Source organism: Trichechus manatus, unplaced genomic scaffold (assembly GCF_000243295.1).
Source record: "Trichechus manatus latirostris isolate Lorelei unplaced genomic scaffold, TriManLat1.0 scaffold00115, whole genome shotgun sequence".
In the NCBI taxonomy this organism is placed as follows: Eukaryota; Metazoa; Chordata; class Mammalia; order Sirenia; family Trichechidae; genus Trichechus; species Trichechus manatus.
This window is the reverse complement of record NW_004444051.1, coordinates 8,420,066-8,445,074: the sequence shown is the minus strand read 5'-3', so window position 1 is coordinate 8,445,074 and position 25,009 is coordinate 8,420,066. Positions and strand designations below refer to the sequence as shown.

At 39.0% G+C, this 25,009-nt stretch overlaps 1 protein-coding gene across 1 annotated transcript in view; it reads left to right on the top strand.

Moving 5' to 3' along the window:
- Window positions 1-25,009, top strand: part of LOC101361118 (sodium-dependent phosphate transport protein 1) — a 71,527-nt gene that overhangs the window by 17,525 nt on the left and 28,993 nt on the right. The window contains 6 exon segments of the mRNA XM_012557723.1: window positions 4,432-4,505; window positions 4,668-4,780; window positions 8,109-8,180; window positions 8,183-8,226; window positions 10,006-10,138; window positions 10,229-10,391. Coding sequence (XP_012413177.1) covers window positions 4,432-4,505; window positions 4,668-4,780; window positions 8,109-8,180; window positions 8,183-8,226; window positions 10,006-10,138; window positions 10,229-10,391 — 599 coding nt within the window.

The window sequence follows — 25,009 nt, the reverse complement described above, 5'->3', positions numbered from 1 at the left end:
GTATCCCCATTTGCTGGTCTCCAATAGGAGTCCAAGATGGTGGATCTGTGCTGCGTTAGCTTGTAGGGGACCTCTGCATGAATCTCTCCTCGCCTCTGTTCTCTGTCAGTTTTATCACTCCATTTGGTGCTTGGCTGAGTTCTTTATCTCTTCATTTGATGTTTTAGGGTTTCAGGATTGTTGTATTCTTTGTTCACTTAGTTTTTTGGATCATTGCTGTGGAGGGACGGTGTGGTGCTTCTGCCTAGAGCGCCATTTTGCCGGAACTCCAAAGATGGTTTCTTTTTGTGTGTAAACTTTTACATGAGTTTTTACATTAGAGGTCTTATACAATATTCGTCCTTTTGTGATTGACTTATTTCACTCAGCCTGATATCTTCAGTTTCATCCATGTTATGAGATGCTTCACAGATTCATTATTGTTCTTTATGTTTGCATAATACTCCATTGTGTGTATGTACCATAGTTTGTTTATCCATCCGTCTGTTGATGGGCATCTAGGTTATTTCCATCTTTTTGCTGTTGTGAACAGTGCTGCAGTGAATATGGGTGTGCATATGTCTATTCGTGTGATGGCTCTTATTTCTCTAGGATATATTCCTAGGAGTGGGATTGCATTTTGTGGTGCTGACGTTTTCTTTGTTCCTCTTACTCTCCTGTGCTGAATTCCCTTTGTTTGTGGATTTTTTTTTTTTTCATTTCATTTTTGTATGTTTTGTTTTTACTGAGACTTTAGTTTTTCTTCTTTATTTTGATGAGTAGGTTTGTTAACTTTCTTTGTGGTTACTTTGAAACTTACCCTTATCTTGCTAGGTTTGAACCAGTCTATTATTACTTGGTATTGCCTCGCTTTCCTCTCCATTAGAGGTTCTATACCTACACCGTTTATTCCCTCTTTTATTGTTCCAATGTTGTTGTCATTTACAGATTAACCTCTCTGGTTCCCTGTTGTAATTCTTTTGGTTTTGCAAAGTCCTTAAGAGTTCGTTTCCTAGATTGGTATCTGGCTAGTACAATCCTGTGTCCTATATTCAGCCTGTGGTCTGATATTGTTTGTTCTCAGGTTGAAGGACTCCCTTTAATAAGTCTTGTAAGTTTGGTTTAGTTTTTACATAGTCCCTTAATTTCTGTTTATCTGGAAATGTCCTAATTTCACCATCATATTTGAATGAGAGTTTTGCAGGATATATTATTCTTGGCTGGCAATTTTTTTCTTTCAAGGTTTTATATATGTCATCCCATTGCCTTCTTGCCTACATGGTTTCTGCCAAATAATCTGAGCTTAGTCTTATTGTTTCTCCTGTGTATGTGACTTTTTGTTTTTCTCGAGCTGCCCTCAGGATTCTTTGTCTGTCTTTTGTTTTAGCAAGTGTGATTATGGTATGCCTTGGTGATTTGATTTTGGGGTCTATCCTATATAGGGTTCGTTGAGCTTCTTGGATGGCCACCTTTTCATCTTGCATGATATTGGGGAAGTTTTCTGTCGGCAACTCTTCAATGATCCTCTTTGTGTTTTCTGTTTTCTCCCCCTGTTCTCGAACTCCAATCACTCACAGATTTTTGCTTTTGATTGTATCCCAGGGTTTCTTCATTTTTCTTTGTTCTTTTTTCTGATTTTTTTCTCAGAGTTGTATCCAAGTGTTTGTCTTCAATTTCACTGATCCTGTCTTCCATCCTTTCAAATCTGCTCTTCAGCCCTTCTATGAAACTGTCCATTTCTGAAATCTAGTTTAACTTCTGGATTTCTAATTATTGTTTTTGTATGATTTCTAGTTGTGAATTTATTTTAGCATTTTGTTCCTGTATTATTTTCTTGAATTCTTCCTTTTTTGTCTGTATTTTCCATGAATTTGTCTGCCTTTTCCATGCATTTTTCTATTTTTCCCTCATTTTTGTCTGTTTTTCTCTTCAACTCTTGGATAATTCTGAATATTAGAGATTTGAATTCCCTATCAGTTAGGTCTACTGCCTTTTCTTCGACTGGAAGGTTATCTGGTGTTTTATTTTGGATGCCTACTGGAACCATCCTGTCCTGTTTTTGTAAATGTTTTGAAATTGTCTGCTGTCTTCGGGCGTTCGGTGGTTATTTTCCTCGTTTATTGATCTTAGATTTGTTTGTTTCATCCTGCTTTTTTGTTTTATTTGGTTGTGTCTGAGCAGGCGGGCTGTGTGTTCTTTGTTGTTTGTCTGTGGGCACAATACTTTTCACCTTCTTCTCCAATGGGCAAGGTCAGTCACTCAGGTATGGTACAGCAGGGAAGGTCCAGGAGAAGGGGAGTTGCTGGGATGGGTTGTTTGTGGCATGTACCAGGGCTGACAGTGCAGACTGAGAATCAAGTTCCAGTAGGCTGTGCCTGTGCTGCTTGGGACTGTGATGTTCAGAGCACGGTGCAGGTAGACAGGAAGGAGGGGTAGATTGTGATGTGTGGAGCTAAGATGGGTATGGGAAAGATGAGAGAGAGGAGAGGGGAACAGGATCCAAAAACATACACACAAACAGAAAAGTGCTAAGGGAGCTTGCTATTGGAGTGGAGAGAAGGGAGACTGAGAAACAGGGGAAAACAAAAATAAAAAAAAAGAACAGGAGTAAAAGAAAAAATGAATAAATCGAGCAACTGGAAATGAAGAAAGACAAAAAGGGAATAAGAGAGAGAAGAAAAAAAAAAAAACAAAGAAACAAAAAAATCCAAAAACAAAAAAAAACAAAACCAAAAAATAAGAAAAAAGAAATGTCCCCAGCAATGTCCCTGTGCGTCTGCACAGAGTAAGGGAGCAGCTTCCAAGCCATGCAGTACTGCCCGGCTAGAATGGGCTCACAAGCTAAAACAAGAAAAAGAAAATAAATCAAAACGGAACAAATCAGAGCAAACAAACAAACAAAAAAGCCCCAGAGGTCCCACCAGCATGGTGGCACGGGCTGGGAAGCAGTTTCACAGTCGAGTGGTGTTTTGCAAGGGCTGTAAATCTTTATGGAAGCAGACCACCACATCTTTCTCTCACGGAGCATCTAGTGGATTTGAACCATCAACGTTTCAGTTAGCAGCTGAGTGCTTTAACCATTGCCCCACTAGGGCTCCTTAGCAGAAGGATAAAAGAGGAAAATGACAAAACTCAGTAAAGAATTATGAAGAAATAAGACAAAACACCTTAGAAAAGAGCACAAAATAACAAGAAAAACAAGGGAGAATAGGTACCACAGAGAACAGAGTAAGGGATACTGAATACAGAAAAAGCAAGGAAGGAAGATGAGAGAGAAAGTGATGAACATGAATGAGGGAAATTCTGTAATCAGGCTTCCTTCATGGCCAAGGAATGTGTATTATTATTCTGTTAAAAATTTACCAATCTGATAATTGGAATCCCTGAGTGGTATAAACTGTTAACAAGCTTGGCTGCTAACCAAAGGGCTGGCCATTCAAGTGCACCTAGAGGGACCTCGGAAGAAAGTCTTGGTGATTTACCTCCAAAAAATCAGTCACTGAAAATTCTATAGAGCACAGTTCTACTCTGACACATATGGGATCACCATGAGTTGGAATAGACTTGATGGCAACTGGTTTTTAATCTGATAATTAGAAATTCTACCAAAACCCATTGCCTTTGAGTGGATTCTGACTCACAGTGAACTTATAGGCCAGAGCAGAACTGCTCCATAGGATTTCCAAGGCTGTAAATCTTTATGGAAGCAGAATGCCACATCTTTCTCCAGCGGCGCAGCTTGTGGGTTCGAACCACTGACCTTTTGGTTAGCAGCTGAGCACTTAACCACTGAGCTGCCTGGACTCCTCATAGAAATTCTACCATAACTTTAAAATAGAGAATTGTTTATTATTAATAGGATTGTATGTTTTCCTATTTCTGTGACCTATGTTTATTGGTCGCTTCAGTTTTTTCTCTCATAAATTATCTGTTGATATTCTTAATCCATTTTTATCTATTGGGGTATCATCTATTTCTTATTCATTTGCATGACACATGCAAATTTATTAGTATATACATATTTATTCATAAGGTTGATATGGAATAATTTATATATGAGGTGCTTTGTCTAATGACTACTAGTTAATATATTGAATAGGGAAATGTCAACTGAGGTTTCTAGCACTACATGTACTTTACACGTAGTTTAGCAACATTCAAGCAATAAATATTAAATGTCTACACTGTGACAGGTATTGGAGGCACAGATGGTACCCTCGACCACAGGGACTTTGTATTAGTTGAGGATGCCAATTATAAAATGTAAACATATGCACAAAATGGATGTTGTAAAGGAATAAAGAATGTCCTATAATAAGGAATGTTGGGCAGAGGGGAGCTAGTTTATCTTTACATGGAATTAGCAGGAAGACCAGTTTCCTCTCATCCCTGAATATAACAGTAAATCTCCAGTATGCAGACCAGTTAGATGTGTCTCCTCTTTTCTTTCAGAATCCCATGTATAATTGGAGCCCAGAAATTGAGGAGATCCTTGCTTTAAAGATGACAAAACTATCTAGGATGGAGTAGGTTTATTATCTCAAATAACAGAGAAAAAGAGAGAAAAGCAAATATTTTATTCTTTTCTTCTCACCAGTGTTATGCTGTACCAATTTATTTCATACGAAATTGCTCATTGCTACTGTGAGGCTACTTTGTCTCTAATTTCAGATGCCTGGATTAATCAGTGGTGTCCTTTGTGTCTTTTCATTAGAGTTTCTGCTGGGACCCTTCATTGTCCTGCTGTTGACTGGATTCATCTGTCAGTTCCTGGGCTGGCCCATTGTCTTCTATATTTTTGGTGAGTCACTGTCTTAGGGCTGGGTTCTCTGGAGAAGCAAAATCAGTAAAGCATATAAATATATGTAGAGATTTATATCAAGGAAATGGCACACACAGTTGTAGAAGCTGGAAAGTCTCAAGTCTGTGGGTCGGACTGGAGGCTTCTCCAGGCTCACAGGCTGCAGAGACCAAGGAATTCCAAGATCGGCAGACAAGATGGCAGGTAAGCTGCTAGCCTAAGTACCAAGAACCAGATGCCAGATGAACAGGAGCCAGCTGCAGGATCCAGAGTGAGCAAAAGACCTCGAGTCTTGCCAGAAAGTCCACCTATATTGGATGCAAGCCACATGCCCAAGGAAACTCCCTTTCAACTGATTGGCTACTAGTAGCATATCCATCATAGAGGTGATCACATCATATCAAATCTCATCATGGAGGTGATCACATCATTATATGACTACCGAACTACATCATAACTGAGGATCACGGCCCAGCCAAGTTGACATATGAACATAATGATCACAGTCACTTTCTATAAAAGCTCAGTTATTGTTCAGAACTTAAGACGCTAAAGTAAAAACCAAATACAATAATTTATATAAAGTTAGCAATATTGAAAAGCATGAATCCTATTGAAAGAGAAAGAAAGAGAGAAGTCAACATTTATTAAGTTCTTGGGGCAGTTCTACTCTGTCCTATAGGGTCGCTATGAGTTGGAATTGACTTGATGGCAATGGGTTTGGTTTTGTTTGTTTTTACAAGCTGGGCCTTGTGCTCAGAACTATATATTTGCTGTCGAGTCGATTCCAACTCATAGCAACCCTACAGGATAGAGTAGAACTGCCCCATAGGGTTTCCAAGGAGGGGCTTGTGGATTAGAACTGCTGGCCTTTTGTTTAGCAGCAGAGCTCTTAACCACTAACACAAATGATATTGTCTAAGGAGGGAATATAGCCCTAGGGTAGAAGGCGCCTGGGGCAGAACTTTGAAGAAAGGCAAGAGTTATGGCAAATAGAAGAGAGTAAGTCTTTAAAAGAGCCCAAGAAGAAATAGCCAGAGGAATGAAGTTCAATGCATGGAGGTAGGGCCAAAGAGACTAACATGAGAAGGAACAGCCTGAGCTTTGGGGCCAATGCATGGAGTCAGAAGCAAAGACACCAAGAGGAATGGTATTGTTGGTTATGGTTAAGGTGAAGATCAAAGAAATTTGATTAATGGACACGGAGGCTAGGCCTGCTTTAACATTTGAGAGGCTTGGAGCAAGACTATAAATGGAAGCACACATAAATACTCCATGGCAATGGGTTTAATCATGTGTCCCTGGGCAAGTAACTTGACCTTTCTGAGCCTCAGTTTCCTCACTTTGAAACAGAGATAATACTAGTACCATAAGAATTTCTTGAGTGTTGAACGAGCTAACATATACAATTGCAGGCATTGCTTATGTATTTATTAGATGCTCACTTCTCTCCACTTACATTTTGCTTTAGGATTGGGTTCTGAGGTCACAGAGTGAGGTCAAAATATCCTTTGAATGTAGTTTAAAATTTAAAGTTAAACACATCTGAATATATACTGTTGCTATAAAAGCTGCAAGTTTCCATATGATCTGGCCCTACTACCTTTTGTCGTCATCCATTTTCACCCTCCCTTTTGCTCACTCCACTCAGTCACAATGGCCTCCTGACTTACCAAAAAAAAAAAAAAAAAAACTGCTGCTGTCGAGTTGCTTCTGACTCATAGCGACCCTATAGCGACCCTATAGGACGGAGCAGAACTGCCCTATAGGGTTTCCAGGGAGGGGCTGGTGGATTTGAACCGCCAACTTTTTGGTTAGCAGCTGAGCTCTTAACTACTATGCCACCAGGGCGCCCTCCTGACTTAAAGCCTTGGCAATTCTCCCCCTTCCTGGAGTGCTCTTGCCCCAGATGTCTACATCCATATTCCGGCCTTCCCTGAGCATGACACGTCTCTCTCTCTCTCCCCGCTACGGCCTTCTTCCATACTCCTTGTCATCACCTATTATTCAGTACACTTTACTTGTTGATTTTCATTGTCTCTTTCTCTTCCACTAGTAAGCAAACCCCATGAAGGCAGGGATGTTTGTCTATTTTATTCACTGCTATGTCCCCAGTACCTAGAACAATGCATCATACATTTGTTGTTAGTAGGTTCGACTCATGGCAATCCCTTGCACAACATGAAATATTGTGTGGTCCTGTGCTATCTTCATGATCCTTAGCATGTTTGAGTCCGTTATTATGGCTATTGTGTAATGCATTCCAACCTTGGGGCTCATCTTCCAGCATTATATTGAACAATATTTTGTTGTGATCCATAGGGTTTTCACTGGCTAATTTTTGGAAGTAGATAGCCAGGACTTTCTTCCTAGTCTGTCTTGCTCTAGAAGCTCTGCTGAAATCTATCCACTATAGTGCTATAGTGCTGGTGTTTAAAATGCCAGTGGCATAGCTTCTAGCATCATATTGTTGTTGTTGGTTAGGTGCTATGGAGTTGGCTCAGATTGATACTGACGTTATGTATAACACAATGAAACTTGCCTGGTCCTAGATCATCCTCACAATAGTTGCTATGCTTGAGCCATTGTTGCAGCCACTGTGTCAATCCAGCTCATTGAGGGTCTCTCTCTTTTCCACTCACCCTCTACTTTAGCAAATATGTCCTTCTCTAGCAGTTGGTCTCTTCTAGTGGTCTGTTCAAAGTAAGTGAGACCAAGTCTTGCCATCCTTGCTTCTAAGGAGCATTATGGCTTAACTTCCTCCCGGACAGATTTGTTCATTCTTCTGGCAGTGCTTGGTATATCCAATATTATTTGCCAACACCACAGTTCAAACGCATCAGTTCTTCTTTGGTCTTCCTTTTTTTTATTGTCCATCTTTTGCATGCTTATGAGGTAATGGGAAAGACCATGGCCTGAGTCACGTGCACATTAGCATCATAGCAACATGAAAGCCACCATATTATGACAAACTGAGATGGGTGGTGGCTTGGCACATAATGGGTAGTTAATCAATACTTGTCAAATGAATGAATGCTTTTCTAGAAGACTGACTGGTGAGTACTACATACGCCCTTGTCCTAACAGAGGATTCCTCATGATCAGTTCATTCGTATAGGAAACTCAAAAAACAAGAACCAAATTGGCAAACTCTTACAGGACTTTTACAATGCATGAAGCCTGGGCTGTATCTCAGGAACATTACTGAGGCCTTGCTCACAAAACTGGGTGATCGTCCAGCCCCGTGTGGGTTTAGCAGTGCCGATCTGGGAAAGAGTCCCACCACAGACAGAAATGATTCCAGTTCTAACTAGTCCTGCTTTGGTAGGTGCTTGTGGCTGTGCCTTATGTCTTCTCTGGCTAATTCTGGTTTATGATGACCCAAAGGACCATCCATCTATAAGATCAGGGAGAAGGAGTTCATCATCTCTTCCCTTGCCCAGCAAGTAAAGTGGGTTTAGCAGCACTCCTATGGCTGGTGTGGTGGAACACTTTAGGAAGCTATAAAAATTAGGACCGGAGAGCAAGAAGGCCAAGATGTAGTTCATGGAGAGATGCAGAGGCTAGGAGATCAGGAGATCTCCTGAGTCCAGAGAGCTTTCCTCCATTCCTGTAAAATTCATTCTAAGGTATGGAGGGCAGCTTTGGATACTGGGGAGCTATAAAACATGTGCGTCTTGTTGCAAAGTTTCAAGAAAGAAAAAGAAGATCCAGGTTTTCAGACTAATACATTGAAAAATGCCGATCTGGGAAAGAGTCCCACCACAGACAGAAATGATTCCAGTTCTAACTAGTCCTGCTTTGGTAGGTGCTTGTGGCTGTGCCTTATGTCTTCTCTGGCTAATTCTGGTTTATGATGACCCAAAGGACCATCCATCTATAAGATCAGGGAGAAGGAGTTCATCATCTCTTCCCTTGCCCAGCAAGTAAAATACAGATGCTCCCCCTTAACACCTCTAAAATGATGCTCCAAACAAGATATGTTTCAGCTTGTTCCAATATGCTAATGACTAATGGGTTCTTCTCTAGCTCAGCTCAAGTAGACAATCTCTACCCATCAAGTCTATGCTTAAGTCCCTTCCACTCTGGGTCATTTCCCTTGGTTATTTTGCTGCTTACTGGTCAAGTAACATCATGACCGTATACATTTCAACGTATATCAACTCCGTGCTTCATGTTAATATAAGAGAGATAAGTACGTCCTCTGTTTTCCTTTTAACTTTATGAAGGACTCTGTGCTCATCTCTCTGTTTCTCAGGACCCTAGTCTCAGTTCTTGCCTGTTAATGCACTGTTTAGCTGATGTTCTTTACCTGGGGACTCCCTGTTTCCAGTTCTTACGTGAGCATTGCCCAGGACAAAAGGTGCACGTAAAGACACTGTGTCTGGCACTTCTGCAACAATACATACACACTCACGTTCCCACAGATTCTCTACGTCCTATTCCCTATAAGATTGTCATAGTGTATTATTTAAGGCTTAACGCCACATTTCCCTGTGGGGACTGGTGTTCCTCCCTGAAAGTCACTTGGCTGGGCTCTGCCACCTCTCCCAGCTTTTACAAATATTCTCACCTGGGGTAAGGACACGAGTCTTGGGTTGTGAGCCCTGCTCAGGTCTTGCTCTGAAAGACCTGACACCTCATAATCACAACCCCGTTGCTTGTTGGACTTGGACATTCACTGATGCCTGCAAATTCCTGTTGCTTGGTGCCATGGTTGCCAGAGAAGACTCCTTTAGAAACGAATTCTGGACTTGGCACTTTGGGACTTTCTGTAATGAATATCTAATAACCCTGCCTGGGGATGAGCCTAAGAGTGGGGCCTTTTAAGCTCTCTTGCTAGTTTCATTGTTCATGAAACCAAGGAGTTGTTACAGAAGTTAGAAGAAGCTACCCAGAATAAGCACACACACATTTATAATTGTTATCATTATTATCTCTATTATTTTCACCAGGGCCAGCACATCTCATTCCCAATGTAGTCTTCCTCCCTAATGTCCACTGCTCTCAGGTCCATTATACTTAAATAGAAAACTAGACTGATTGTGACAACTCTTACCTCTAAACTATTTCTCTTTTTCTTTTGGGAATGAGGCTTAAGCTGTAATTCTAGGACTGTATGTTGATGGACTCCCTTAAGACGGAACAAAGTTTAGTGATTAGTCTGTGTATCAACATCACTTTTGTACCCCCTACTCAATCTCAGAACTACGTTTCCTCCTCAGAATGGACTGCTGTCTGCCCTCCCCTATTTGTTTGCGTAGATCTGTGATATTCTAGCAGTTCAGATGGCAGACTTCATTTTGCCCAGGAATATTCTCAAAGCAGTTACCATCCGAAAACTCTTTACCACGGTAGGTAAGGACCAGACAGGACATTCAAGCATTTGGGGACCCTTCCCCCCATTGTGAGAATGCACCTGACTGTGTTGTTTGTCTCACTCCCCAGGACTTCTCTTCCCTTCCTCCTTCAGTATGTGCCTGCTTTACCTGAGTTCCAGCTTCCACTGCACTATCATTTTCCTGATACTTGCTAGTGCAACAAGAAGGTTCAGTGTGCCAGGAATGATTATAAATGCCTTGGATATTGCTCCCAGGAAGGGTTTTAAAAAGTCCCTTTCTTTCTTGCATCCAAGCTCTCAAGGGTGTTTTAAGATTTCAGTTATTTTGGAGTGTGTGCCCAGCAGGCCAAAATTTCTGGAGAAACATCTATATAGGCCATACATGTAACATAAGTAATAATCATGTACCCAAGTGTAGATAGATGTAGACATAGATACAAATATAGAATATAGATAGATGGACACACTTCTATGTATATAGGATATAAACCAAAAAAACCCAAACCTGTTGCTGTCAAGTTGATTCCAACTCATAGCGACCCTATGGGATGGAGTAGAACTACCCCATAAGGTTCCCATAGGGTGCCTGGTGGAGTCAAACTGCCAACCTTTTGGTTAGCAGCCTGACCTCTTAACCACTTCACCACCAGGGTTGCCATATAGGATATATATATACATATGATGATGTGAACACCTCCATGATGAGATTTGATATAATGTGATCACCTCCATGATAGGATCTGCTGTGAGTAGCCAATCAGTTGAAAGGGGGTTTCCTTAGGGATGTGGCCTGCATTGAATATAAGTGGACTTTCTGGCAAGGCTTACAGGCTTTTGCTCGCTCTGGATCCTGCAGCTGGCTCCTATTCATCTGAGCACCAGTTCTTGGGACTTGAGCTAGCAGCTTACCTGCCATCTTGCCTGCCGATCTTGGGATTCTTACATCTCTGCAGCCTGTGAGCAGAAGCCCTGCTGTCTGACCTGCCGATCTTGAGTTTGCCAGCCCCTGAGGCTACATGAATCAGGAGAAGCCTCTATCCTGACCCAAGGACTTGGGACATTCCAGCCTGTACAACTGTGTGAGCCATTTCCTTGATATAAATCTATCTCTCTCCATATATATATACACTTTACTGGTTTTGCTTCTCTGGAGAATCCAGACTAAGACAACCAGTTAGTACAATTATTATTCAAATTTATGCACCAATCACTAAGGAAAAAGATGAAGAAATTGAAGATTTTTACCAACTTCTGCAGTCTGAAATTAATTGAATTTGCAATTAAGATAATTACTGGTCATTGCAATGTGAAAGTTGGAAACAATGGAGAAGGATCTGTAGTAGGAAAATATGGCCTTGGTGAGAGAATTGATGCTGCAGATCACATGACAGAATTTTGTAAGACCAACAATTCATTCATTGCAAATACCTTTTTCAACAGCACAAATAACTACTATATATGTGGAGCTAGCTGAATGGAATACACAGGAATCCAATCCGCTACATCTGTGGAAAGAGACAATAGAAGAAGCTCAATATCATCAGTTAGAACAAGGCCAGACGTCAAGTGCAGAACAGACCATCGATTTCTCATATGCAAGTTCAAGTTGAAGTTGAAGAAAATTAAAACAAGTTCACGAGAGTGAAAATATGACCTTGAGTATATCCCACCTGAATTTAGAGACCATCTCAAGAATAGATTTCATGCATTGACCATTAAAGCCCGAAGAACAGATAAGCTGTGGGATGACATTAAGGATATCATACAAGAAAAACCCCAAAGATCATTAAAAAGACAGGAGAGAAAGAAAAGACCAAAATGGATGCCAGAAGAGACTCTGAAACTTGCTCTTGAATGTAAAGTGGCTAAAGAAATGGAAGAAATGATGAAATAAAAGAACTGAACAGGAGATTTCAAAAGGCAGCTCGGGAAGACAAAGTAAAGTATTATAAAGACATGTGCAAAGACCTGGAGTTAGAAAACCAAAAGGAAAGAACACACTTGGAATTTCTCAAGCTGAAAGAACTGAAGAAAAAATTCAAGCCTCAAGTAGTAATACTGAAGGATTCTATGGGCAAAATATTGAACGATGAAGGAAGCATCAAAAGAAATGGAAAGAATACACAGAGTCATTTCAGGAGGTAGCATATGATCAAGAAACAAAGGTATTGAAGGAAAAGTCCAAGCTACACTGAATGCATTGGTGAAAACAAGGGTCCAGGAATTGACGGAATACCAGTTGAGATGTTTCAATAAACGGAATGCACCGCTGGAGGTGCTCAGTTGTCTATGCCAAGAAATTTGGAAGGCAGCTTCCTGCCCAACTGACTAGAAGATCTCCATATTTGTGCCCATTCCAAAGAAAGGTGATCCAATAGAATGTGAAAATTATTGAACAATATCATTAATATCACACACAAGTAAAATTAGGTTGAAGATAATTCAAAAATGTTTGCAGCAGTACATTGACAGGGAACTGCCAGAAATTCAAGCCTCATTCAAAAGAACATATGGAAGAAGGATATCATTGCTGACATCAGATGGATCCTGGCTGAAAGCAGAGAACACCAGAAAGATGTTTACCTGCGTTTTATTGACTATGCAAAGGCATTCGACTGTGTGGATCATAAGCAAATCATGGATAACATTGTGAAGAATGGGAATTCCAGAACACTTAATTGTGCACATAAGAAACATGTACATAGAACAAGAGGCAGTCGTTCAAACAGAACAAGAGGATATTGGATGAAGTAAAGTCAAGAAAAGTGTGCGCCAGGCTGTATCCTTTCACTATACTTATTCAATCTCTATGCTGAGTAAATAATCCGGGAAATTGGACTATATGAAAAAGAACATGGCATCAGGATTGCAGGAAGACTCATTAACAACCTGTGATATGCAGATGACACAACTTTGTTTGCTGAAAGTGAAGAGGACTTGAAGCACTTATTAATGAAGAGCAAAGACTACAGCCTTCAGTATGGATTACACCTCAACATAAAAAAAAAACAAAAATCCTCACAAGTAGACCAATCAGCAACATCATGATAAAGGGAGAAAAGATTTGAAGTTGTCAAGGATTTCATTTTACTTGGATCTACAAATAATGCCCATGGAAGCAGCAGTCAAGAAATCAAACAATGTATTGCATTGGGCAAATCTGCGAAAGACCTCTTTAAAGTGTTAAAAGGCAAATATGTCACTTTGAGGACTAAGGTGTGCCTGAAATGATATTTTCAATTGCTTCATACACATTCAAAAGCTGGAAAATGAATAAGAAAGACAGAAAAATTGATGGCTTTGAATTATGGTGTTGGCGAAGAATACTGAATATACCATGGACTGCCAGAAGAGTGAACAAATCTGTCTTGGAAAAAGTGCAGCCAGAATGCTCCTTAGAAGCAAGGATGGTGAGGCTTCATCTCAGGTGGACTTGTTACCAGGAGGGACCAGTCTCTGGAGAATGACACCATGCTTGGTAAAGTAGAGGGTAAAAGAAAAAGAGGAGATTTCAAGGACATGGATTGACACAGTGGCTGCAACAGTGGGCTGAAGCATAGCAATGTAGCAATGATTGTGAGGAAGGCACAGGACTGGGCAGTGTTTAATAGTACTGTTGGATAACTATATAGATGTGTGTGTGTGTATATATATAAGTATGTGTGTATGCATGTATGTATGTATTTATGTATGTATATATAGCCCAATGATTAAGAATACAAATTTTAGAGTTAGATGACTGGGTTTCAGTATCAGTATGTCCGTTTACCTCAAGGAAATTACTTACCTTCTCTATGCCTGTTTCTTCATCTGTAAAATGGGAGTAACAAGAGAATATTTACCTCATAGGTTTATTATAAGGATTAAATAAGTTAAGATATGCCAAGTACATAGAATAGTGCCTGGAACACAGCTAATACTATATAAGTGTTAGCTACTCCATTACTATTTTTATTGTGTGCATGTTTATCCTCATGACAACACACTAATATTAGTAATAGTTACTTTACAACTAAGGAAACTGAGGTTCACATACTTGTCAGCCCAAGATCTCACCACTGGTTTGGGATCTTACCAGAGGTTTGAATCCAAATACGTTTGACTTAGAAACACTATTATGCCTTTTTAGAGAATAATAAGATTGCTGACAGAAGCAGCTCCGCCATTTGCACAACTCCAGGGGACGCTGTTTACACTGCAATTTATGGGTAATTTAGTGCTCCCTGGAGAACATAGACCCAATATAAATGGGGTTTTCAGAAGTTGTGTAAGGCAATGCCCTGGAGGAGAGAGGCAAAATTAACCAAGAATAACCCACTTTGTCACAGTTCTATAAAGTACTGCCCACCTGACCTACACAAGGTAAGTGCTAGGAAAAAGAGGACACATATTCACTTGATTTATTCAGTTTTGAGGCCATCCTAAAAAATGCCTGCAGGAGTTCTGATTACTTGGAAATGTACGAAGACATAAAAGGATTATTTGATGCAAAATGCGCAGTACCAACTGAGCCATATTCACTTTGAAAAACAGGTTTAACTTAAGTGTGTATATATATATGCACACACACACATATATATGTATATATACATATATACATAAGTGTGTCTATATACATACATATATTTATGTGTATATATACATTTATATACACAGATACATACATATCTCTCTCCAAAGCCTTTGCCACTGAGTTGATTCTGACTCATGACAACCCCAAGTGTTACTGAGTAGAACTGAGCCCCATAGAGTCTTTTTTGTCTGTGATCTTTATGGAAGCAGATTGCTAGGCCTTTCTTCCACAGTGCTGCTGGGCAGGTCCAAACTGCCAATGTTTCTGTTAGTAGTGGATTGCAAACCATTTGCACCACCCAAGGACCTAAGAATGTACACACAAATAGATAAAGGAAATTATAAATAACTATCATTTACTGGATATTTGTTATGTGCCTGGCCTGCCCCAGTGTGAAATAATATTATCCATGTAGTGTGGGTGAGGAAACACAGGACTAAGGAAATTAACTTTTGTAAAGTCACATGGATAGTAATAAGTAGAATGAGGGTTCACATCTAGTTGTGTCTGCCTCCAAAGCTGACTAGTTATAGTCATTCTGTCACCAGTGTTATCTGCAAGTGCGTGGTTGGTAGGATGTGAAATATCTCAGCCAGCTGTGGCTTGGTTAACATTTGATTTGGTCTGAGCTACATCATTCCAAAGGGCCAAAATCCTACATCAGCCAGGTAATTTTCTAGACTCAGAGCCAATAAATATAATAATATACAATTTGGAGAAAATTTTTAGCCTCTTAAGCTAGTTTGTCATCAGTCTTTAGGACATGTATGTGTTATGTCTCAACCATATGAATTTGTATTGCTTTTTTAGTAAAAAAAAAAAAAAAATCACTGGGATAATAAAAAACCAAAATATGGTTTATATATCTGTGAAACATTTTAACACTATATGTGTACTACTGTTTCATGAGAAACTATTTGTTCTGTAAGCCTTCACTTGAGTTAAAAAAAAAAAAAAAAAAAAAAGGGTATTTTTTTTTTAACTATTGGAATGCAGACAAAACTTATTTAAGCAGGAATGTTCCTAATCATCTCCCTCCCTTGCCTGTGAAAGAGAATTCTGTCCTTACCCATTAAAGGGTAAATTTCTAAACTGATCTCTTAAGGGAATTTGGTCTTTGCTAGAACTGAAGAGTTAGGTAAGGGATTGTATCTGGAATTGCACAAGGGGTTCTTAAGATCCTCTGTGATGCATTAAAAAAGCATTTTCATCCCCTTGACATCCTTAAAAGGAGTCCTCTGCAAATACTCTAAATGCCTTTAATTATTTTTGACTGATAGATTTTGTGCCCCTGAATTTCCCTTCATGTGAGACTGAACTATAGTTCAGACTTCTAAATTTTATTCAGGTTCTACTAAGTCATATTACACCAAAACATAAAATCAATAAAGTTTAAAGTCTACTTCAGTGGATATTTCCACTTGCAGAGTGTATTTCTCCATGGGCAATTGGAGCTGAAAAATAAGCAATTGTAGAGCTTAATGTTGTTCAGAAAATGATCCTGCACTAGAACAAATTTAAGATTGTTTCAGTTTCTCCAAATCAAATACTCACTGTCTGGGACCCTGAGCAGTACAAAGGGTAGGACACAAAAACGCTCACCTGGCTACCCTAAGTGCAGTGAGCTGCTCCACCCTGAGGATGTGTAATGGTTTTCAGAGGAACTGTCATGGCATTCAAGATTCTTGATACTGATGATTCTCTTTATATCTTTGATCATGGAATGAAAGCACCTCTTTCTGTAAAAATAGTTAAATCCCTTTCCATAGCCATAGCATGCTAAAGACTTCTGAGTCTGGAAGAGAATGCAGTCATTAAAGATATCATCAATATAGAAAAAACAATAGGGTAAATAATAAAGAAAAGCACATATAGACCTGTCATAGGAGAACTGCTAAAAATAAGGAAAGCGAGGGAGAGAGACAGAGATTATCTTTAAAAGATAATCTAGAAAAGGCACATTACTTTCAAATGAGTAATAATAAGACTGACAACTGCCTGCTCAACAGAAACAACAAAATTGAGAAGCCAATCAACTGATATCTTTACTATGTAAAAAAAGAAAATAACTATTAACTTAAAATTTTATATCCAGCAAAACTATCCTTCAAAAATTGAGGTAAAATGAAAACATTTCCAATCAAATTTACATAGTTTATCAACAACAGACCTCCAATGCAAAAATTACTAAATGAGAATTTTTCAGGCAGAAGTAAAACAATCACAGATGAAACATAGATGTGTGGGAAGAGAAATGGAGAGTAAAAATATTACAGAAAATCTAATAATTACTAAATTTATAAAACAAACACAATAATATCTTATGGGATATAAAATATATATAAATTAAAATGCACTGCAATAACTGTACAACACATGAGAGAGTATAAATGAATTTAAGTGTTTTAAGATGCTTCCACTAATGGGAATTTGTAAAAGCATTATTTTTTATATTACACTTAAATAAGGCAAGGATATATGATTTAATCTCTAGGGTAACTATTTAAGGATAGTAATAGTGTAGAGAGGATGATGTTAATAAAACATTAATGCAAAAGAAGTCAAGAATGAAGTTAATAAGTAACAGAATAAATGGGAAGAATACAATGATCAATTTTAACTCAAAGGTATTAGAAAACCTTGAAATATAAAAAGACTGAATATTCTGAATTTTAGGTTAATCTGGATTAAATTTTTTAAAAAAGTACAATAGAAAGATTAAAAATGAAATAGATCCGACAATGTAGACTTGAAGGAAAGATACATTATTAGAGATAAAGAAGGATATTTTATTATTTCAATTCACTAGGAAGATATTCTTTTGATTTCCTGACTGCTGCTTCCATGGGTGTTGATTGTGGATTCAAGTAAAAGGAAATCCTTGACAACTTCAGTCTTTTTGCCCTTTAACATGATGTTGCTTATTGGACCAGTTGTGAGGATTTTTATTTTATGTTAAGGTGTAATCCATACTGAAGGCTGTAGTCTTTAACCTTCATCAGTAAGTGCTTCAGGTCCTCTTCATTTTCAGCAAGCAATGTTATGTCATCTGCATATTGCAGGTTGTTAATGAGTCTTCCTCCAAACCTGATGCTGACTTCTTCTTCATATGGTCCAGCTTCCCAGATTATTTGCTCAGCCTAGAAACTGAATAACAATGGTGAAAGTATACAACCCTGATGCACAATTTTCTTGATTTTAAACCAGGCAGTATTCCCTTGTTCTGTTCAAACAACCACTCTTGGTCTATGTACAGGTTCCTCAGGAGCACAATTAAGTGTTCTGGAATTCCCATTCTTTGAAATATTAACCATAATTTGTTATGATCCACAAAGTCAAATGCTTTTGGGTAACCAATAAAACACAGGTAAACATCTTTCTGGTATTTTCTGCTTTCAATCAAGATCCATCTGACATCAGCAATGGTATCCCTCATTCCCTGTCCTCTTCTGAATCTGGCTTGAATTTCTGATAGTTACCTGTGTATGTACTGCTGCAACAGATTTTGAATTATCTTCAGCAAAATTTTACTTGCATGTGATATTAATGATATTGTTCAATAATTTCTGCTCTGATGCACTGGGCGAATCTGCTGCAAAAGACCTCTTCAAAGTGTTAGAAAGCAAAAATGTCACTTTGAGGACTAAGGTGCACCTGACCCAAGATACAGTATTTTCAATGACCTCATACGTGTGTGAAAGCTCGACAATGAATAAGGAAGACTGAAAAAGAATTGATACTTTTGAATTATGGAATTGGTGAAGAATATTGAATATACCATGGACTGCAAGAAGAATGAGCAAATCTGTCTTGGAAGAAATACAGCCAGACTCCTCCTTAGAAGTGAAGATGGAGAGACTTCTTCTCACGTACTTTGGACTTGTTATCAGGAGGGACCAGTCTCTGGAGAAGGACGTCATGCTTGGTAAAGTACCGGATCAGTGAAAGAGAGCAAGACCCTCAAGGAGGTGGATTAACACCGTGGCTGCAATAACGGGCTCAAGCACAGCAATGATTGTGAGGATGGCGCAGGACTGGGCAGTGTTTCTTTCTGTGGTACATGGGATCACTATGCGTTGGAACCGACTTCAGGGCACCTGACAACAACAACAACAGGGAGATATAATATTCTAAATTTCTATGCATCTAACAGAACAGCTTTAAAGCAAATGTTGAGAAATTTATTCTATTTCCAGATAGAATGGAGCAGTTTGTGGCTGGCTGACACTTTAACTCAGAAAAACTTGCAATGCCCAAATAAATACCAAAAGTATTCATTGAAAGGCATCAGAGAGCACCTGAAGCAATCACAACCTGAAGCATCAGAGGACAAACACCTCAGAGAAGTGAGCTGACAATCCCCACCACTTTATCCCTGGGTTCATTTGCCAATTAATAATCCAGATTTGGCTGCTGCTGTGGATAGAGAAGTCAGCAAAGCATTTGCTAGTTGTTCAGAAATGGAGTAACAACATTGAAAATTTAAGGGCTTCATGGGAGAAAAGACCTGAAGATCTGCTCCTGTAAAGATTACAGCCTAGGAAACCCTATGTGGCAGTCCTACTCTGTCCTATAGGGTTGCTGTGAGTTGGAATTAATTGGACTATACACAACAACAACAATAAACACAAAGTCATCCCTGGGTGACACAAATGGTTAATGCACTCGGCTGCTAATTGAAAGGTTGGTGGTTTGAATCCACCTGAGTCACCTTGGAAGAAAGGCCTAAAAAATCAGCCATTGAAAATCTCAGGGAGCACAGCTCTACTCTGACACACATGGGGTTGCTATGAGTAGGAATCAACTGGATAGTAACTGATTTGGTTTTGAAACACAAAGTCAGTTACTCGCCTGGAGATACTCATGGAATTCTGATGTCCAATGGGACGAGAGGCAAAAAAATCTAAGCTAAAAGCCTGTGAGAAACTTGGCAGAATTTCTGTTTTTGTATCATCTATGCTGAGCAGAAAAGATCCACCAGAGCCTGGAGGGACCCATTGAAAGCCATGGAGGGCTTTAAAAAAAAAAAAAAAAAAAAAAAAAAACTGGAGTGAACCAGAAGGAAGCTGAGTCTCATCAAAATTTAGAGCTAGATTACCCAACAAGCAAGGAACAAGGTGCGGGTGGGCTGATTTGGGAGTGCTTGCTAATCTGTAGTGAATGATCTCTCTACAGATTAGTAAGTAAGCACAAAGCAGCCTGTGTATACCTTGCTTACTGGTTAATCCATCCCTGCCTAACCTCATCTCAGTTTATTCCCTAATTAGATTAATGTGATTAGCCCTCCTCCCCTCCAAATATATTTCAGTATTAAAGAAAAGGATGACTCTTTTCTAGCAAAAGATAACATTTTCTGGAGTCTCTATAGTTTCTTATTCACAATGTCCCCAATTTAATAAAAATTACTAGGCATGCCGAAAAACAGGGCAATGTGATTAATAACTAGAAACTGCCATTAGAAATATTTCTATGACTTTTAAAGATACGAGTTACCAGACAAGAAGAATTTTGAAATAAATGAGGATAATATACCCAAGAAATCAGAGGGGAAAGCTAAAGAAAATAGGTGAAGAGATAAAAATTGTGACCAGCACTGGAATCTGTAAAAACAATCAAATGGAAGTTCCAGAACTGCAAAATAAAATGTCTGAAATTAAGATCTTCATAAAATTGAGTCAATTCTGACTCATAGCAACCCTATAGGACAGAGTAGAACTGCCCCACAAGTTTTCCAAGGAGAGGCTGGTGGATTCTAACTTCTGAGCTTTTGGTTAGCAGCTGAGCTCTTAACTACTGTGCCACCAGGGCACAACAGGATCTTAATAGATAGATTTGATGACAAATTATACATAAGAGAAGACAAGATTGATAAACTAAAACACACATCATAAGGAAATATCCAACTGGAGTTACAGAAAGAAAAAATAATGGAAAATAAGCAAAAGATAATAACGGAAATGGAGTCCCAGAAATAAAGTAGAGAGAAAATGTGACATAAGCAACATTTTAAGAGAAAATAGCCCCAAATATTCCAAAAAACAAATAAAAGACAGTAAGCCACATGTGCACAAAACCCTGCAAATCTCAACCACGATAGAATATAAATTTTAAAATGTATATTAAAAAATGCTGAAAACCAAAGCAAAATATAAAAATCTTAAAATCAACTAGAGGAGAAAAGATACGTTACTTTCCAGCAGCAATAGCATGCTTGACTCCTGACTTTTCAACAGAAACCATAAAATGATCTTTATAAAGTGCTGAAAGAGAAATAACTGCCACCAGAATTTTATGCCCAGGGAAAACATCCTTAAAAAAATAAAAACAAAATAAAGATGTTTTCAGGCAAACAGAAATCACCACCAACAGCCCTTCACTAACATAACAGATAAGTCCTTCCTCACCTCCTTAAAGTCAGTGCCTGCTATAGGCTTCTTTTCCTTCTCTTTCTGTAGCTTGGGAAATGGTAACAATTAGTACAAGTGTGAAAGTCATATACTTGAGAACAGCAAAGCCTTCCCACAAGCCTTGGGCCGGTCACCTGGTCCTTGATATGACTAAAAGAAAGTTTTTTAGGCAAAACAAAATCATCCCAGATGAAACTTAAAAATGCAGGAAGGACTCAGGTGCAATAGGAGAGGGATCAATATGTGCATGTGTGTAATTACAAAGACTACTGGTCTTACAAAATAGTAAGAGTGTAGCTTGTGGGTTGAATTGTCCATAGAACTAAAAGTGTATAGAGTTAAAATATATGACAAAATAATGCAAAAGGTAAGGGGGAGATACTTAGAGTTGAAAACGTTCTAATATTTAGGTATTTCAAGAAAATTGTAGGAGCAATAATTCATAATAGACTTAAGAAGAGTACATGTTATAAAACCTTCGTTGCTCATAAAGAATAATAAAATACTATCATAGAAGGAAAATGGAATGCAATGATTTGAACACCTTTTTTCATGTCCTTTATTGTGTCAGTGAGGTTTTCTACCTCGTCCCAAGTAATTTATATTTTCTGTAGTCATTCAGGAGCCCTGGTGGTGCAGTGGTTAAAGAGTTCAGCTGTATCTGGAGGGCACTATGATGAGTGAAATAAGGCAATCACAAAAGGACAAGTATTGCATGAGACCATCACTATAAAAACTCATGAAAAGGTTTACACACAAAAAGAAACAATCTTTGATGGTTTTGAGGGAGGGGAGGGGATGGAAAAACACTAAACAGACAATACATAAGTGGTAACTTTGGTGAAGGGTAACACAGTACACAATACTGGGAAAGCCAGCACAACTTGTACAAGGCAAGGACATGAAAGCTCCACAGACACATCCAAACTCTCTGAGGGACCAAATTGCTGGGCTGAGGGTTGTGGGGACCATAGTCTTGGGGAACATCTAGCTCAATTGGCATAACATAGTTTACAAAGAAAATGTTCTACATTCTACTTTGGTGAGTAGCACCTGGGGTCTTAAAAGCCAGTGAGCGGCCATCCAAAGTACTCCACTGGTCTCACCCCTTCAGAAGCGAAGGAGAATGAAGAAAACTAAAGATACAAGGGAAAGATTAGTCCAAAGGACTAATGAACCACAACTACCACAGCTTCCACCAGACTGAGTCCAGTACAACTAGATAGTACCCGGCTACCACCACTGACTGCTCTGACAGGAATCACAGTAGAGGATCCCCGACAGAGCTGGAGAAAAATGTAGAACAAAATCCTAACTCAGAACAAAAGACCAGAATTACTGGCCTGACAGAGACTGGAGAAACCCCGAGAGTATGGCCCGCAGACATCCTTTCAGCTCAGTAATGAAGTCAGTCCTGAGGTTCACATTAGACGGGCCCATAAAACAAAATGAGACTAAAGGGGCACAACAGCCCAGGGGCAAGGACTAGAAGGCATGAGGGAACAGGAAATCTGGCAATGGGAACCCAAGGACAAGAAGGGAGAACATTGACATGTTGTGGCGTTGTTAACCAATGTCATAAAACAATATGTGTACTAACTGTTTAATGAGAAGTTAGTTTGTTCTATAAACCTTCATCTAACATACAATAAAAAAAAAAAAAAAAGAGTTCAGCTCTGAACCAAAAGGTCAGCGGTTTGAAGCCACCAGCCATTCCATGGGAGAAAGACGTGGCAGTCTGCTTCCATAAAGATTACAGCCTTGGAAACCCAATTGGGCAGTTCTACTCTGTCCTATAGGGTCGCTATCAGTTGGAATCAACTTGATGGCAGTGGGCTTGGTTATCTGGCAATAGTCATTTAAATCATCTAGAATTTCAACTTTATTAATTATATCATTATGTTTATTATTACTATTATTATTATTATCATCTACCTTGAGAACTCTTCTGAATTTTTTTATATATACCCTCTTTGATTCCAAACCCTTTTCATTTGATTTCTCTGTTTCTTGATACAACTAACCTGAAATTGACTTTTTGGTTTATAAAAACACTTGTACTTAGTTTCATTTATCAATTCTACTTTTTTTAAAATTGTACTTTAGATGGTTTACAGAACAAACTAATTTCTCATTCAACAGTTAGTACACATATTGTTTTATGACATTAGTTAACAACCCCACAACATGTCAACACTCTCCCTTCTCGACCTTGGGTTCCCTATTACCAGCTTTCGTGTCCCTTCTTGCCTTCTAGTCCTTGTCCCTGGGCTGTTGTGCCCCTTTAGTCTCGTTTTGTTTTATGGGCCTGTCTAATCTTTGGCTGAAGGGTGAACCTCAGGAATGACTTCATTACTGAGCTAAAAGGGTGTCTGGGGGCCACTCTCAGGGTTTCTACAGTCCCTTTCAGGCCAGTAAGTCTGGTCTTTTTTTGTGAGTTAGAATTTTGTTCTAATTTTTTTCCAGCTCTGTCAGGGACCCTCTATTGTGATCCCTGTCAGAGCAGTCAGTGGTGGTAGCCAGGTACCATCTAGTTGTACTGGACTCAGTCTGGTGGAGGTCATGGTAGTTGTGGTCCATTAATCTTTTGGACTAATCTTTCCCTTGTATCTTTAGTTTTCTTCATTCTCTCTTGCTTCCGAAGCGGTGAGACCAGTGGAGTACCTTGGATGGCTGCTCACAGGCTTTTAACACCCCAGACCCTACTCACGAAAGTAGAATGTAGAGCATTTTCTTTATAAACTATGTTATGCTAATTGAGCTAGATGTTCCCCAAGACTATGGTTTCCACAGCCCTCAGCCCAGCAATAGGGTCCCTCAGGGAGTTTGGATGTGTCTATGGACTTCCATGATCTTGCCTTGTACAAGTTGGGCTGGCTTTCCCAGTATTGTGTACTGTGTTACCCTTCACCAAAGTTACCACTTATCTATTGTCTGTTTAGTGTTTTTCCATCCTCACCCCTCCCTTCCCTCGTAACCAACAAAGATTGTCTCTTTTTGTGCATAATCCTCTTCATGGGTTTTTATAGCAGTGGTCTCATACAATATTTGTCATTTCGTGATTGACTTATTTCACTCAGCGTAATGCCCTCCAGATTCATCCATGTTAGGAGATGCTTTGTAGATTCATCATTGTCCTTTATGGTTGTGTAATACTCCATTGTGTGTATATACTATAGTTTGTTTATCCATTCATCTGTTGATGGGCATCTAGGTTGTTTCCATCTTTTTGTTATTGTGAACAATGCTGCAATGAACACGGGTGTGCATATGTCTGTTCGTGTGATGACTCATTTCTTTAGGATATATTCGTTGGAGTGGGATTTCTGGATCATATGGTATTTCAATTTCCAGCTTTCTAAGGAAGCGCCACATCATTTTCCAAAATGCTTGTATCATTTTGCATTCCCCCCAGCAATACATAAGCGTTCCAAACTCCCCGAAGCCTCTCCAACGTCTGTTATTTCCTATTTTTTTGATTCGTGCCAGTAATGCCAGGGTAAGATGATATCTCATTGTGGTTTTGATTTTCACTTCTCTAATGGCTAGTGATCATGAGCGTTTCCTCATGTGTCTGTTGGCCATTTGAATATGTTCTTTGGCGAAGTGTTTGTTCATTTCATTTGTCCATTTTTAAATTGGATCATTTGTCTTTTTGTTGTAGAGGTGTGGGATTTTCTTATAGATTTTAGAGATTAGAACTTTGTCTGATTTGTAATAGCCAAAAATTTTTTCCCACTCTGTAGATTCTCTTTTTACTCCTTTGATGAAGTCTTTTGATGAGCATAAGTGTTTAATTTTTAGAAGATCCTAGTTATCTAGCTTATCTTCTAAAGTTTGTGTTTTGTTGGTTATGGTCTGTATCCTGTTACTGCCCTGTATTAGGGCCTCTAGCTTTGGTCCTATTT